The sequence below is a fragment of the Haliotis rubra genome, unplaced genomic scaffold (genome assembly GCF_003918875.1).
Source record: "Haliotis rubra isolate DU_JTF1 unplaced genomic scaffold, ASM391887v1 Scf13, whole genome shotgun sequence".
NCBI lineage: Eukaryota > Metazoa > Mollusca > Gastropoda > Lepetellida > Haliotidae > Haliotis > Haliotis rubra.
The window spans coordinates 714,776-732,403 of record NW_025765225.1 but is presented as its reverse complement, the minus strand read 5'-3'; the positions used below and the strand labels follow the sequence as shown (position 1 = coordinate 732,403).

At 38.6% G+C, this 17,628-nt stretch overlaps 1 protein-coding gene across 1 annotated transcript; it reads right to left on the bottom strand.

The window, feature by feature from the left end:
• Positions 1-13,480: 13,480 nt before the first annotated feature.
• LOC124267236 lies at positions 13,481-16,077 on the bottom strand. The gene is made up of 3 exons (XM_046702150.1): positions 15,904-16,077; positions 14,999-15,319; positions 13,481-14,263 (listed from the first exon to the last, which is right to left on the bottom strand). The coding sequence occupies exons 2-3, from the start codon at positions 15,317-15,319 to the stop codon at positions 13,994-13,996; spliced, it is 591 nt and encodes a 196-aa protein (XP_046558106.1). The 5' UTR covers positions 15,904-16,077; the 3' UTR covers positions 13,481-13,993.
• Positions 16,078-17,628: the final 1,551 nt, after the last annotated feature.

Sequence of the window (17,628 nt, the reverse complement as noted above, 5' to 3'; positions counted from 1 at the left end):
CCTCTGTGCGTCCGACAACAACCAAGGAGTTGAGTATGATGCAGTTTTAATCAGCAAATAAGCGTGGAGGCTTCGAATTACTGGTACGAGTGACCGAAGCATTCAGCCTGGCACACCTGATTTCTGTTTCTCTGTGAACACTTAAACCGAAAACAATTTAACTTATGGTTTTATTATGAGTGAGTTTAGTTTTACGCTGCTTTTAGCAATTTTCCTGCAATATCACAGCGGTGGACACCGGAAATGGGCCTCACACATTGTACCCATGTGGAAATCTAACCCGGGCCTTCAGAATGACGAGCAAAAGCTTTAACCGCAAAGCAAACCATACAGTCCTATTGTGACATGGGTAAATATTCGACTTTGAAGATTTAATCATTATCGAACATGTGTCACTTTTTGGGTACAAGTTATCATTAGAATGTGTCATTGTGAACCATAAATGAATAAATGTAACCATCGCTTTATGCTACTGATATAGTAAACATAGTCTCCATCACACATATATAGTTGATTATCTCAAATATTTCCGGTATTCTATGGCCTGTAAAGAGCATAAAAAGACAGATAAATATTATATGATGGTGCTAAATCACTGAAAATCAGTGATGACACCTGGTGTTCGTGTGTTTGTTGCGTTACGCCGCACTCGACCCTACTCCTGCTGTATGTCGGCGGCCAATAAACGACCGAATTTGGACAAGACACTACGTCCATTACTATTGGCGAGGCGTTAATCTTTATTGAAATGTTAGCTGGCCACGTCAGATAGATGACTTCCTGGTCACATTTCACTGAAAGGATTTAAAGTTTTCGTTACCAGCTCGTGTGGCCACAAGTAGATTTTGCTGATCCATTGCCAAGTCTATATATAGCAGTGATTACGACACCGACCAGTGTTGATACTGACGACAGTCAAATGGAGAGTGTTGATGATTAACAATAAGAACAGAGACATAACAATAAAAAGATCTGATATCTCTTTGAACATCAATTGAAACGAATACATGACACGTTTTTGGATAACAACTTCTTTTTATTCTTTATACAACTGACACATAACTGGTATTTCATGTCATGTTTTGTCATCGGAATACAGTCAAACCATGTGAGTGTTCAGTCTAAAATTCTGTTTATAATGTATAAGACAACAATATTTATGGATGTCAACTTCTTTATGGTGAATAACACGGCGTGCCGGAGTGTATGCTTGCTCCTTCATCACGTCGTGTTATTCTTAATGCCCTTTAAACATTTGTTTATAATGTAATTTAACGTCTACAGCCGAGTACGAGTTTGGCAAACGACCAGCGCATCCTAACACGACTAAGGGACACAACTCGCCTGTTTTAGGAGCGTATTAGAAATGTTTTTGATGGTGATATGTTTAAGTTTCTAATCAAGTATAACTATGTTCTTGATATTCTTTACTTCGGGAATTCCTCCCATGTCAAAGTATTACGTCATTATCATGCTGAACTAAAGATACAGTTTTGTCGAATCGTGCATCTCCGCCCCACTTGGTCGACGTGTACGCTTGTCTGTCGCCTCGGGTATATTGCAATATGCCATAATTCTAATTGAGGTTGTAGGATTTCTTTGCATTATATTGATATATGAAAACAATGACGTACATCTATCATCAGTTGTTCACGTTCATCGTTTTTTGTCCAAGTTCGAGGTACATATATACCTACAAAGTAATATGGAAAAACTGTTTGAATGATTTTCATTTTCTTGGAGTCTGCAGATGAGGCAAGAACTTAGCTTTCGGAGCACTGGTTTTCCTTAGCTTTTGCACCTGCTCAGTTCCCGATAATGGCCTAGTAGACCTGGGTGTTGTGTTTCTCTCGGTGTTTTTTTGTGAATGTATTCCACTCTGTCTCAAAAGTTCCTGCGTCTCGTCTTTCCACGTACGCATTTCATCGATGGTATTCTCTAAACTCTTGACCCGTTGTGAGACGTCATTCAGTTCAGTTGTCAAACGGTGTATTTCTTTGTCCTTAGAAGCTGATTCCGTTTTCATTGTCTTTAGTTTCTTTTCAAGTGTTTTTCTCTTTTTTCTCTCTTCTTTTAGCTGCCTTTCTAGTGAAGATATCTGTACATCTTTATCATCAGGATCAACCTGTGAAATGTAAGGCCACGCCGGGGATAAATACGTTAACAATTACAATGCATATATCATACAGTTAGAATACTATATATTTTTTAGACTAATGTGTTTTGCGCGAATAATATTTACATATTTATCTCTTTGTATATCTAAGTAAGCAAACATGTTCCAATCCAATGACTGAGGAGTGAGTGAGTTCGAATTTAATGCCGCTTTTAGCAATATCCCAGCAATATCACGGCGGGGGACACCAGAAATGGGCTTCACACATTGTGCTCATGTGGGGAATCGAACCAAGGTCTTCGGCGTGACGAGCGAACGCTTTAACCACTTGGCTACTCCTCCGCCCCCAATGACTGAGGAATAATATCTTCAGCACGAAGTATATATATGACCATGTTTTTAAACTGTGATATATATATATATATCACGGTTTAAAAGCGTGGTCTAAGTGCTATAAATGCTACATTATGGTGACTATCCTTATATTAACCAATACTAATCCCGCAAAACTTGTGTAAGTGTTGACTAAGTGATTTAAGGCAAAAAAGTAGAAACATGTTGCAAAATAGTAAATCGTAGCCGATTTATCCAAAGTATACATGTTAGTTACAACAAAACGGGAGCAGCCAAGTCAGCCAGTCTGATCCCTTTTAATCGCTTCTTACGGTTGCTGAAGACCAATTCTAACCCGGATCTTCAAGGGTTCATGGGGTTGGTAGTGAGCGTAAGCATCTCAATTTCCGTTCGTATGATTTAAGTGAGTGAGTAGTGAGTATGGTTTTATGCTGCGATAACACGGCGGGAGATACCAGAAACGGGTTTCACACATTGTACACATTGAACAGGCACATTTACAAAATGTAATTGTATTATAATGAAAAGGAACACGAAGAATGATCACTTACAATGATAGACATCAAAGAAGTAATTAAATTTTCTCGTCCTAAATGAAGGATATATGAGACAATATGACCAAATCATGAAACATTTTTAAAAAGAAAACGAAGGTTTTCTTGTAATACAAATATGAAGAGCTAAAGAACCACGTGGTTGCGAATTCATTTCATACTTCCTCGTCACTGCACTAACCTATTTTTACACAAAACTACCCAGCCACACATAACACTTTACGAACTGTTTCAGGAATGGGCGATAGCTAAGTACAGTAAGCCTTTTGCACTTCAATATATATGCTTTTTAACTGTATTTGCCATTGGTGAATTACACCATATACATACACATAGGGTTTTGAAATGGCAATCTTGCCTACTCCTCTTGCAGCGCCTAACCAAGTTATCGTGGCCTTTCAATTGACATCTCCCGATCATGTCCCATACTTACTAAATATGGGAAAGGCCAGGACTAACTACTAGCCATTGCATTCTGTTGGTGTTTTGAGGCAGTCAGATCTGATACGTGTACGGTGAACACCATCGTTGTCGGCAGGAATGTTATTGCCAAAGTGTCATCTCGGGGCACTTGCTTAATCTCCTCAATGTGTCTGCACCTGAGGTACACACATTTAGGGTTGTTTGAGGTATCTACTTACTTTCATTTCTCCTGTGCTGAACCCCTCCGTCAACTCTGCTATGATTGTCGCATACTTTTTGCCTTTTGTTTTTTAGAGCCTCAACAAAAGCATAAAGTCCATTTGTTCCTCCATATTCAGTGAGAGCTGCAAACAAGTATTTGAAAGCTTGTTTTGTACTGTACCCCTCAATCAACTCGATGTCTCTATTGTCTAAAACTCCGTTGTCTTCTAGAATATATATAATATCTTTGAAATCCAGAAATTTCGCAACCAACTTCCAGTTTTCTTGTAGTCTGTCTATGTGTACCTGTTTCATGGGGTTGGGATTTCTTTTGCTGGCCATCTGAAAAATCAAGAAAATATGGCATTAGACTTACAGGCTGATAGACTGTTTTTATCCGTCTACCGTATGGCCCACACCCCTTTCCATAATCCCGAAAGTTCTGGATAAAATCATCAATCCTTTTTTCTCAATCCCGCAGTAAATTATATCTGAATAACTGTGAATTCAAGATCTTAACCGAACTTTACAAACGTTCGCTGTGGATATTATTTCCGAATTTGACCAAAATATGCAATTCCTATTTTGAAGTGTACCATAATTAGGCTCTTGTGTTCAGGTTAATTCCACGACCATCCTGAATGTGTTTTTAAACGCAGTTTTTGTGAGTTGTATGATGTCTTGACAGAGCAAGACGTAGGCGTCCACATCGACACTGCGTTCCCCTATCTTGCTCATCTGTTCTATATGAAACTAAATCGGAGTTTCAGCCCAAAAAGCCAAAAAAATGGAATGTAGGCTTCAGTTATCTCGGTCATGTGACATCATTAAAAACGGTCAAATAACCAATTCGCTTCCACTGAACAAGAAGTAAAAGATAACTGTGAGACAACGCCATCTGTTTCACATTTTGATCTAATTATGACTAACTTTGCTTTTCTTAAATTGTTAAACAAGTTGCAACCGATATGTATCATCAATCTTGGACAGTACTCTAACATAGCTAGGTACAGTCATATATAGTTTTAAAGCCTGATCACACCCCAGTATATTCTCACTTTTTTCTAATAGAAAATAGTGCATTATGATGATAAGACTGAGGACGGTTATTGAGGTTCAAAGTTAAATGAGAAATGGGAAAGGGGTTAATTTGGGAACTGAAGATGAATATAATTTTATCTGAATATGTAATTCCTATAAGAACATAAGACACTTAAATCTGCCTAACATATATTATTATTACCCAAATATGTAGAAATTTTAGAATGCTTTTGTCTTCGGACGATGTGAGGTTACTTAGAAAACTACGTACATATCTGTCTCAAATTTATGAAATTAGACAAAATCGTATAAATACTAGAACAATTTAATGTAATTTATGAACAAAGTGCTACTTTAATATGTACATGTGGACTTCTCCTGTACATGCGTCAGTGACCTTACGAATAAAATATTTGACTTGATTTAACAAGTGTCCAGGGGTGACTTCAGCTTACCAATAATTAACTTTACTTTGTGTCAAGCAATATTCCAGCAGTTCAAACCTTTGGCGACTGCGATCTAGCATGCTCTTTCTATGAAGAGTTCACAGAGCATCACACTCTTCTTCTCATGGTTATAACATTCAAGGCCTCGGCAAGTAGAAGTTGTAAAATCCTCTCCTCATCCATAAGAAATCTCTGCTGAAAACAGTGGATTTGTACAATTCCGACTATATTATGAACATGTGTTTGTATGTTTAACACTCCACTCAGCATTATTACAGCTGTATGATGGCGGTTAGCCAACGCTAGAGTCTGGAACGGACAGTCCAGTGATTGACGCCATGAGATCCGATGACATCAATTGTTCAAATCGGGATAAATAGGGAATTGCATCGGATGTCAATTTTGTTCTATAAAACTTGCAGAAGGTTTTACTGAGGCGGCCATGAATGCTGTAAGGTTGATCAGACATCTGAGTCATATGGCGCTCTTTAAAATCTTGGAAAAAAGCTAAGAGCATGCTCAGTTGTATCTCAACATTTGTGAAATGAAGACAGCATCGCCTGGAGCTGTTGGAGTCATCCCTTTTGTCGTACAGCCTTGAGGAGAGTTTCTTGTCTCTCTGCATCTTTATGCATATATCTAGATATGAAACACATTAGGCTGTCTCACAGGTAGGCAAATCAGTGAAAGGGAATTAACCATTTGTTGACAAATGCCCCATGGATCATGTCTTCAGGTTTTAGGGTCAAGACAAAAGTTCATAGTTCTGACTAATGATTTTTAGATTTCATTCTCAGTAAATATACTGACCTTATATGTGGCATTGTTTGTCCCTAAATGCATGGGTATTATACAGTCGGAATCGGTGCTTCCAGCAGAGGTGTCTTGTGGAAATGGAAATGGATTTTGCTCATAATGCACTGTGCATACACGTTTATATGATATGCGTTGTTTCGAAATACAGGGTCTTGAAGTAACTGTTTCTCGTATTTTTTATTCTCACTCGCCATTGCATGTGTTGACGATAGCACAATACGCTGACCATGGACTGGATTTGAACAGATATTTCTAATAAGTTTTTGAACAGGATTTGCCACTTTTTCTTATAACATATGAATAGTTTCGGACATCGATGTTAAGATAAAATCACAGTAATGTATATGTCGTGCGTAATATACGGAATTGCCCAATCCGCGAATTACACAAAGGTATTGCCCCATTCCCGTCAACCGCGACCTGACTTGCTTAATCTGCGGATTGGGCACACCTCACTTCGTAATCCCTTGGAATGAGCAAGAATTTAAATGCTGTGATCATCAGATAATGTCTTTATTGCAATAAGAGAGATATTAAAACACGATGGTAAGCAATTCATTATAACATTTACAAGACCCTATTTAGAACCTATATTTATTCAAGCACCTACCATTCCTGGGATGACAATGGCTTGAACAAATACTACCTGATTTGTAACATAGACACCGCCTGCTTGAACACATGCCAGAACAGTTACATTTGCTGTAACCCTGCCCGCTACCAGTGCTATCAAAGCTTTGCAGCCGATCTCACAGATATCATAGTGTCTGTGTTTAGTTCGTCACACGACAACACATTCTGTTTACATGGCTCAAACTGATTCCTACAAAATGTTCCATTCAATTTTCCATGTTTTGTGGCACTACTGCGCTAATTATCATCAGTTTTGTCCGTAACAACACCCATGATGTTAGCGTGATCTGCCCTACCTCTGTCAAACTGTGACACTGGTACGATGACGTCCTTTATAACCTGTTCATATTCACTTCTTGCAAATACAGAGAATGTACCACTGTTGATTAAACTTTCAAATGTAATTTTGCGCTCCATCTCATTGCGACTGTCAGTAGACTACTGGGAGACAAACTATAAAACACTATTCATTGTCAACACAAGCTCAACTAGGTTTCTAACTATACAAACTCGGTTTGCTCAATCTATGGGATTAACACAGATTAATTAATTGCTCAATCCATGGGAATGAGCACTACTAATTGCGTAATGACAGGGTTTGGGCATAGCGCCGCCCATTCTCGGGGATTACGCAAATGTTTTGCGTAATTTGCGGATTGGGCAATTCCGTAAATTACGCACGACATATACAAGGAACTACCCTGTTCGTGTGAAAACAAATATTGGAGGTTAGTAATGAAATGTGATAAAATGTGCTTACCTCCAAAGAACAGTTTCAAAGCATTTACGTAAAACACCCAAAGTCGCTCGACGACACATGTGCCCCTGTCTTCTAGTCACATAACTTGCACTGTAACGTTCAAGCACTACACTAAACGTGGCCCTACAGCGTTTTATATGTGCAGAATAAGCTACACATCAGACGTGACGCTTGTGGTATTGGATCGCCGTATTTACAGTTTCTATAGGTAAGGTTTGGGGTGAATAGCTTTGTGTCAGCATGGTAGTTCTGAACCTTGCTCACAACATGGGCAGTTAATAGAACAAGAGTAGACTAGATTTCAAGACTAGATTTCATGTGTTACAACCCATATATGTGTGTATTTTGTCGCTATTCATGACATACTATAATTGTAATTACAGAATTATGTTTTTTACCCAATTCAATAATTTAGACTTTTTCGACTATATTAAACATGATTTAGCTGTATTATTTTTGCTGACGCGGCACTCGGCAATATACCCGCAGATTGACGGGGACACGTAAATGAGTCTCGACCAGACAAACAGTAATTGATTCCTGTTGGAATGGGATTGCTGGAGTGCAATTTAACAAAGATCTCTACCAGCTTGGAAAGAATGTTAAGACGTCATATATCGAACTAACAAAACTAAGGGACTATTGATTGAAAATCTTCACTCACTGGTGAGCTTTGAGAATAGTAAACAGCAAAATCAAATCATATGGTATGCAGTGTGGTTAATGGTGTCACAGGTAATGCCATGTGTATCCACGTGTTCAGCGATCTTTCTACCCCACGTGATGAAGTGTCTATAGTCATTGAAGCTATTCATGCTGGAGAAGAACGTCGTCGTGTTCAAACGAAATGGACGTTTACTGCACAGAGAAGAAATGTAAGATTCAAAAATAGAGATCTGGAAATTTTGCAGTTTACGTGACATATATAGCAATATTGTTGTCGGTTACAATGTTCACCTCAATGTTTTTTGCATATATTTACTGAAGTTGGATTATATATTAACACAAAGTACCAACAGAGGAACACAGACGAACGGATGTGAACGTTTTGTTGTCCTAGCAGCACTCATACTCTGCTCTGCTGAAGTTGAGTGCTACAATCCGAGTCCCGTGCTGGGATTCGAACCACGGACCTTCTGATCCGAAGTCGGACTCCTTGTCCACATGACCAAAGAGGTTAACCTTGGTCAGCAAATTATCAAATTTGGCCTAAATTTATATACCTGGTGGTAATGAAAGAGGAATAGTTGTGATTATATACCATCATGTCATTGGCCAAAATTTATTTACCTGGTGGTAATGAAAGAGGAATAGTTGTGATTATATACCATCATGTCATTGGCCAAAATTTATTTACCTGGTGGTAATGAAAGAGGAATAGTTGTGATTATATACCACCATGTCATTGGCCAAAATTTATATACCTGGTGGTAATGAAAGAGGAATAGTTGTGATTATATACCATCATGTCATTGGCCAAAATTTATTTACCTGGTGGTAATGAAAGAGGAATAGTTGTGATTATATACCATCATGTCATTGGCCAAAATTTATTTACCTGGTGGTAATGAAAGAGGAATAGTTGTGATTATATACCATCATGTCATTGGCCAAAATTTATTTACCTGGTGGTAATGAAGAGGAATAGTTGTGATTATATACCATCACAACTATTCCTCTTTCATTACCACCAGGTACATAAATTTAGGCCAAATTTGAAACATATATATTATATATATATTAATGATACAAGTATCAGGTAAAGTAAGAACAAGAGTGTCCTGATGGTGTGTATGGGCATCATAAACAGGTCATATAACAATTCTCACCCAATCAGAACACGGATTGTCTGTCTTATGACAAATATTGCATTTCTAACAAAAGTAAGTGCTTACTAAACATCCTTGTTTTCACCTGTTTGTCCGAATACAACTTGGACACTATATCTTACCATTGGCTGCCATCTTGGTTGGCGATCAGCTCTATGACAAGTAAAATTTACAAAACAATATTTTTTAATTATCAATTAGTGTTGTCATTATGATAAGGATAAGCATATGTCCAGACTAAGCAACTGGGAAGACAGTTTGACTGACATCAAACGCATGCTAAGACCATTTGTAGTCTACAGGTGAAAAGCGCTCTGAATCAAGTCACTGAGGCAACTTAATCAATTGGTTTTGCCTTTTTGTTGTACAAAGTATTCGAATAGAAAGAATATGGTTGACAAATGACATTTGTGGTAATGTTTGATGTAATAATAATGATAAGCCAAGCATATGTTAAGTGACTGGGAGTATAGTTTGACGCCTATATGCTAAGGTGAGGTGAGGTGAGGTGAGGTGAGGTGAAATTGGGTTTTAGGTCGTGCTTGAGAATATTTCGCTCATATGACGACGTGCATGCATGTGTATGTGTATTATACTGACTCCGAGACGACGAGTCCTTGTTGTACCCATTAATGCCGAGCGCCAGGCAGGGACCAACAAGTACCATATTTTAACGTCTTTTGGTATGACGCGGTCGGGGATGGAACCCTCGACCTTCCGTTCTCCGGGCGGACGCTCTAGCCACTACACCACGGAGGCGGTCCTATATACTAAGATCAAGTTTGGGTCTAAAGACGTTAATGCGCTCCAGGTTCTGTAAATAGTCCCGATGCAGAGCAGGCGTCTACACACAAAAATAGTCCCTGACATTATCACTCACAATGCTCAATGAATTCAGACAGTGAACAATCATGATCACTTTGTGACATGAAATACATAAACCTGTACAAAAATAGTACATAATGACATCAGTACTTAGATCATTCATGGATGTAAACATCGTGGTGATGGTGGTAATTAGGTCATGTTTGACAAGTGCTGCTGCAGCGAACATTCAGAGATTGGTAAACATAGATTATCATTCAACAGTGAATATGTCCCCTAAAAGATTATTCAAATAGATGAAGTTCAGAACCAGGTAACTACCTGTGATAATATAAGTGTATTATTCTAAAGACGGGCATTAGCAGATGGGGCGTGATGTAACGAAAACAGGTGACACTTATGATTGACACTGTGTCAATCATAAGTGTCTCACATTACAGATACCCTAATATTGAAATTCTACAGTAGTATTTCACTTGGTTAACGTTGAGACTAGTGTCTGTTCCTGAGACCCTCATTCACAAACCGTCGTTGCTTGTCAAGAGTATTGTTGGGTGTGTCGTTAGGCAACAGACAAACACTTTTTGTTGTTGTCAAAGACCAGGACATGCATAAACTCTCCGCGAACAACTAGTGTCATCAAATAGAGGTGCTTCAAAGACTGAAAAATCGGTATTCGCCCCTGGCTTCAAGTGCCTTCTGTGGGCATATATAATTTCTATGCCTAAGGTCTGAGATAATTGAATTTTACAATTTGTGGCGTACTAAAATCTAAAATTTACTTGATGTTTCTTCTAATGGAATAATGCCCCGAGTTTCATCGTAGACTCAGTTTTATTTACCAATAGTACATGGCAGGAGTTGTACATTGTAGAATTACGTATACTGCTGTGCAGTGCCAGGGTACACATTTTACCTGACTCGGGTGCTACCGGTAGGTGCTGGACGTGACCACATTTCCGGGAAAACCTTGTGTCATAACTTAATTGTGTCATTTGTCTTCTATGCCCATAGGAATCTGTTTCTCTGGCGTTGACGTTATATATTCAGTTGTGAAAATGTTTTGTATCGCTTTAGTATTTTCTTCCTGACAGCATACGACTGTTATACCAATCTGTCTAGACATGACAAAAACCCATTCAAGTAGCATACTTAAAGTTAGATACAATAATTGAGAAAATGCCTGTTTTCGTAAGGTTGATCGGTAGCATACACTTGATCAGAAATCTGCATTTATCTACAATAAAAGGTTAAAGTGTCTACGCGCATGTCGACGGGGAATTTGCTCTTAAGGGAAAGAAGGTAATATCGACACTATCTCGGAACGTTTAGTACTAAACATATAAACAATAAACAACAGATACATATAGAGGAATACCTGCTCAGGAATAACGAGGGCATAGATAGTCACATATTAGGTGAGCGGAGTTCTAGATCAACCTGAGGCCATTTCCCACGAGCAAACAAACAGCAGGAGTTATGAGAAGTTGTTTTTTTCACATTAATCCTCGGCATCATTGCATTGTATACTGACTGACCACCAATCTCACTCAGCAGTATTTCAGCTATGAAGGTTGTCTGTAAATAATCCATTCTTGACCAAACGATCAACACCATGAGGATCGACCTACGCAATTGGGATACGATGACATGTGTCAACCAGGTCAGCGAGCCTGACCACCTGATTCCTTTAGTCGCCTGTTACGACAAGCATGGGTTGCTGAAGACCAATACTAACCCGGATCTTTACGGGAATAATGAGAAGAGACTTTGTTGGAAAGGTTGGTGGTCAGTCAATATACAGTATCCTGCCTCACACATAAATGTCGTTTTCTGATTGGCTGAGCGCTCTTCTATCATTTTCAATATGTACCCCGCTTACAAGCCAGTAACATTTTCTGTGTACCCCGCTGGGAATGACGAATCATTTGGTACTTCTAAGTAGTAATTCTTTATCTCTAATAACATTGAATCACATATGATGTACGGAAATTACCGATGTTTTGCGAATGCAATTCGATGGAAGGGGGTTAACTCTAAATTTGTTTTTCTTGTCTTGTCCTCGATACTTTGATCCGATACCCGTGCTTCAAACAGTTCCGAATTACCATTGAGGTGGTCGGTAAGATAAATACGTTGTTCACTGGTCCCTCGGGGCCCATGGGTTGATGTACCCTCGATGTTTTATTTATGTTCCCCTCGCCCTTCGGGCTCAGGGAACATAAGCAAACATCGAGGGTACATCAGCCCATGTCCCCCTCGAAGCCAGTGAACAACTTGTAATGCAGCGATGGTGAGGATTAACAATGAGGTTAAGGGTCACATAACTAATGGCAATTTAGTGATGTACACCTTAAATGGCTACATAATAAATAGTCTATTGATTTAAAAGTTCTACCTTCAGGCACAGAAGCAGTTAAACCAAGTTGTACTTTTCCTTGGAGATCAAATAACATTCCTTATCGAACACCTTTTCATTCTACTACTTTGGTGAATGAATAAGAAAATAACAACATTAACTGGATTCATCAACGCGATGTCGAAAACCAACATGCAACATACGCTGATGATACAGAGGAATGTTTCGAAGGCACCGGGAACGGCTATGTTCCTCTATAAATGTATTAAATTTTAGACGAATGTGGATAAGACCAAACCAACAGGCACACAATAACGTACGGTAGAATCTTTAATGACCACAGGACAAGGAACAATACAAGTTACAAGAAAATTGCATATTGCTCCTTTGTAACAAGTTTTAATGAAATAGATATACAAATGAACATTCATAAGCTGGGCTGACTCAATGAATATTTGTGATCAGTGTGGTTCGTTTGTCAGCACCTGTAAATAATCGAATCTGAACCAGTGATCGACATTGTGAGTAGTTGCTACTCCCCGGATACGATGATACTCGGCACCCAAAGCTATTAGACATATCGTTACTACTACGTCTTCTAAGATGAAATTGGCAGACACAAAGTAACATATTTCTCGTGTGGATATGTAAAATTAGTGATACAATGTGTGCTTACCTCTAAGAAACTTTCAACGTACTCCCTAAAAGTCTTTCATATATAGACGAATACTGTTAAGAGCTCCATAGACTTTAAATGAATACTACACTTAACTGCCTTGATATTTCATGACTAGCAATGGTATAACGCAAACCTTTTCATGTGTTGAAGAATATCAAATAGCTCCATAACCTCTATAAAATAATACCTTTCACCACCTTGATATTCCACGATGGACAATGATATATAAGACAATAAGTATGTCATATACAAACAAATACCTTCATTATTTCTATACATAGAATATGCCTTTTCGTATGAATAGGTGGGATATAGAAGTTGCTCAGTGTGTGCATCATTTTGAATGGATAGTAATAACAATAATAATATTGTCTGCTTGTATTGCGCTTAAATCACATGCTTTGCATGCTCAAAGTGCTAACAGGTAACAAGGAAAAGGTGGCTTTTGAGTTCACATGAAGAAATAGTTCTGTAGGGAGAGAGTTCCAAAGTTGTGCTGCTGCAAAGTGAAATGATCTGTAGCCAAAAGTGTTCAGTTTATATTAGGGCACTTGCGGCTGAAACAGGGTGCTGGACCGCAACAACTTTGAAGGGGTATACAAACAGACAAGGTCTTGCAGGTTCTGTGGAGCTTTACCGTACACACACTGATGGGTCAATACCAGTTCTTTAAACTCAATCCGCTGTTTGACAGGTAGCCAGTGGAGCTGTCTGAGTATTGGTGATGTGTTGGAGTACCTCTTTGCTCGAGCTACAGTTATAGATGGGGGTATCGTCCAGTAACTCTGCTATAAGGAGATGATTTTCGGATATTCAACTCAGTTTCAGTTTTCAGTCAGTTCGTTCAAATCTGACTCAGAAAACGTATGTTTGCAGTGTCGTAATATTCTGATATGAATTTTAGTTTTTTTGGATTATGCATATTGTGAGTACTTATTCCTTTCACTTATTACCAATTCAGATCAAGCTCTGCTTTCTTTTGTGCAGAAGTTTGACCGTGCCCGTGGTTTGTCTTCTATTTCTAGATGTGTGGAGGTATTTGTGTCCTTCACTCGCATTTGTGACATTACTCAGTTCAGTCTTCAAACGGTTAATTTCTTTGTCCTTGGAAGCTGATTCTTGTTTTAATTTCTCTAGTTTCTTTTCAAGCACCTTGTTTTTCCTCATCTCTTCTCCGAGTTCACCTTCTAGTTGGAATATCTTTAAGCTTTTCAATTCAAGCTCTTCCTGTGAAATGAAAAGATAAAGCTTGCGTTAGACAAAATAACAACACATGTATAATAACATGTCGGTATCAGTACAAAATGTTTAAGATTTGGAAATATATTTATGGAGAACTAAGAATATTGTTTTCACAACATTTGACAAAAAAGAATTAATCACCACCACCATTAGCACATGTCAATCTTTCCCCTTTGTCAAATAATTACAAAAACACATTGAAGAACTTTCCTAAGACGAAAATTCTATCCTCTTCTTAAAATACGAAGGAGTTGTTTAAGAATACAACTGAAAACAAAAGGTTTAATTCATGGGAACCAGACAGGTTACAGTCCAGGCAGATCTATGAGAGGACATATCAGATGCAAACAAATAAGATAGACGAGGGGCGTGTAGCCAAACAAATAAGATAGACGAGGGGCGTGTAGCCAAACAAATGAACGTTTGAGATGACCTAATCAATAAATAGCAGTAACTCCATGATTATTCAAACATTTGTTTATCCGACGATGCCGAATCAAGTTCCCATTGACAGTCTTGCCCACTCCTCTTGAAGCGCCTAACAAAGTTCGGTTAAAGTCATAGTCTTTCACATTGACATCTGCCTATCATGTCCCATACTTACTAAATATAGGAAAGGTCAGGACTAACTACTAGCCATTGCATGTCGTCTCGGGGCACTTGTTTAATCTCCTCGACCTGAGGTACACACAGTTAGGGTTGTTTGAGATATCTACTTACTTTGGTTTCTCCATCGAACTCCTCCGACAGCTCTGCTATGATTGTCGCATACTTTTTGCCCTTTGATTTAAGAGCCTCAACAAAAATAGAAAGCCCATTTGCTCCTCCATATTCAGTTAGAGCTCCAAACAAATATTTGAAACCTTGCTTTGTACTGTACCCCTCAATCAACACGACGTCGTCTCTGTCTAAAAGTCTTTCGTCACATAAAATGGTCAGGATATCGTCTTTATCCAGAAATTCCTCAATCAAATGCCAGTTTTCTTCTAGTCTGTGTATGTGTGCCTTTTCCATAGGGTTGGGTTTTCTTGCTCTAGCCATCTGAAAATAACAGAAATTATGGGTCAGAACAAATTGATCTTACGACATTACATGTTGCAATTCTTTTAGGACTATGAAACCGTTCATAATTTAAGGGATAGGGGGATGTGTGTGTGTGTGTGTGAGAGAGAGTGATGATGTTACGGGGGTTATTCATTTTGTTTTGGGGAGGCAGGGTGGTCAGCAATTTTGTACATATATATATTAAAATTTTATGCTTAAAAATTATGGGAGGGGTAACTTACTTTGTACCTAAAACTTAGGGGGTTGGGGGTCATTCACATTGTACGTGCAACTCATCACCGCACGCAGGCTTGTGGTAAAGTCGGATTCGTACAAATAATTCTGCTTTAGGCCCAGATTTCTTATTTCTTCATGTACAGGGCTTAGATTTTCGAAGCTCTCATATCGCTAAGATAGTCGTAAGTGCCATACATTAACATTATATTACCATCTAAGCGCTAAGAGAGCTTCGAAAATCTAGTCCCAGGATTTTGTCACAATTAAGATATTAAGAGATCTAAGATGAAATTGGTAGACACAAAGTGACATACTTCTCGTGTGGATATGTAAAATTAGCTTACCTCTAAGAAACTTTCAACGTACTCCCTAAAAGTCTCAACGTCCGTCAACAACACAGTGTTTCCGACAGGTAGCCTCACAACACTGTCACATTCAACCGCTGTGGTAAACTCGGCTCTGACTGGAGCGTATTGTGTGTGCAGTATAATCTACTCAGGTCACACTGTGTTATTCGATCTTCCTATGTCTCTATGGGTGTAGAGTGAGGTGGATAGCGCTGTGTTGGCATGGTTAATATTCTACACCACAAAAACAGTTGATAGAACAAGGCTATATCTCAGCATTGTGGCCCAATTTGAATAGTAAAAACCTACCGTATGGATTTGACAAATGTGTGCCCATTCGTGATGTTTTTTGAAATATGCACATGAACATTTTGTAAAGAAAGCGAGAGAGAGAGAGAGAGAGAGAGAGAGAGAGAGAGAGAGAGAGAGAGAGAGAGAGAGAGAGAGAGAGAGAGAGAGAGAGAGAGAGAGAGAGAATGTGCGTGGGTGTTATAAACTTTATATGTATCAAATACCTACATCATTTTACTTATACTATGTTTACGAACACGTAACATATCTCTTTACGAACAAACGTAGAGTTTACATTAAATCACATTTCCACAGGCTAATAACAGCGAAGCGGGTATACGTGTAGAGTCATCGTAATTAATAATCGACTTAACGCGAAGTATCTGATGTTCTGGAGCAACCTATCAGAACAGTAGGAACAGTGAAAATCAAGTCCAAATCTAACTACGTTATCTAGTGTCAACATTAGTTACTTTGATTAAATCGACCACTGATGTCTGACAAATCATTCGGAATGTGCATTCCATGTGTGAACCGCGCCTCGGATCACGTCTCTTGTATGCTGTTACCCAATACAGAGATTCACGTGTCTAAAGTCCTTGGGGCGATTTGTTTACAAGAATACATTGAGTTTCCTCCATGGAAGGGCACTTGTACTGTTTGAATACGAAGATTTGGCAATGCTTGGATAATTTCTAACGACATCTTGTATGGGTGTTGTACTGTCAAATAGTGGCTGGTTGTAGGTCAGTGGTTGAGATGTGTACTTTCGTGTTGACGTTTTGAAAGTTCCTTTGATAATCGTCTTTAAATGACCGCAGACCCATAAGCAATATTTCATATATACATGTGTTATGTATTTGTTATTTGTTACACTTTCTTAAATATTCATATCAAGGTGTTAACCTAACAAAGGTTTACAGAAAGTCAGTTATCCTGGTAGAAGAGTAACAATATAGGTAATTTCCATAAAAAAGTATCGATAATGCAAAACCTCACATGGTCACAAAGCATCCCAATCCATTGGAACACAACATGTCATTATTGATGCATTAAAACCTCTGTTGTACAACACCAAACAAACATTCCTGTGACATAGCACTAACAGAATATGAAGTCTTCCAAACACCTGGTGTGCTATGTTGATGAATTGGTTTTAAATAATTAGTTTTGAACTATAATGGTGTTGTACAACAGAAAGTTCTATTTATTTGTAAACATGGTTCGTCCTAGACAGTGAGCATCGCGTCCGTGAAATGTTGATAGAAGGTATATTCTGAGCTGTTCATGATGATGATCAGACCCGGCAAGATCCGGGTTAGAATTGGTCTTCAGTAACCCATGCTTGTCGTAAGAGGCGACTAACGGGATCGGGTGGTGACTTGGTTGACACATGTCATCGGTTCCTAATGGCGCAGATCGATGCTCATG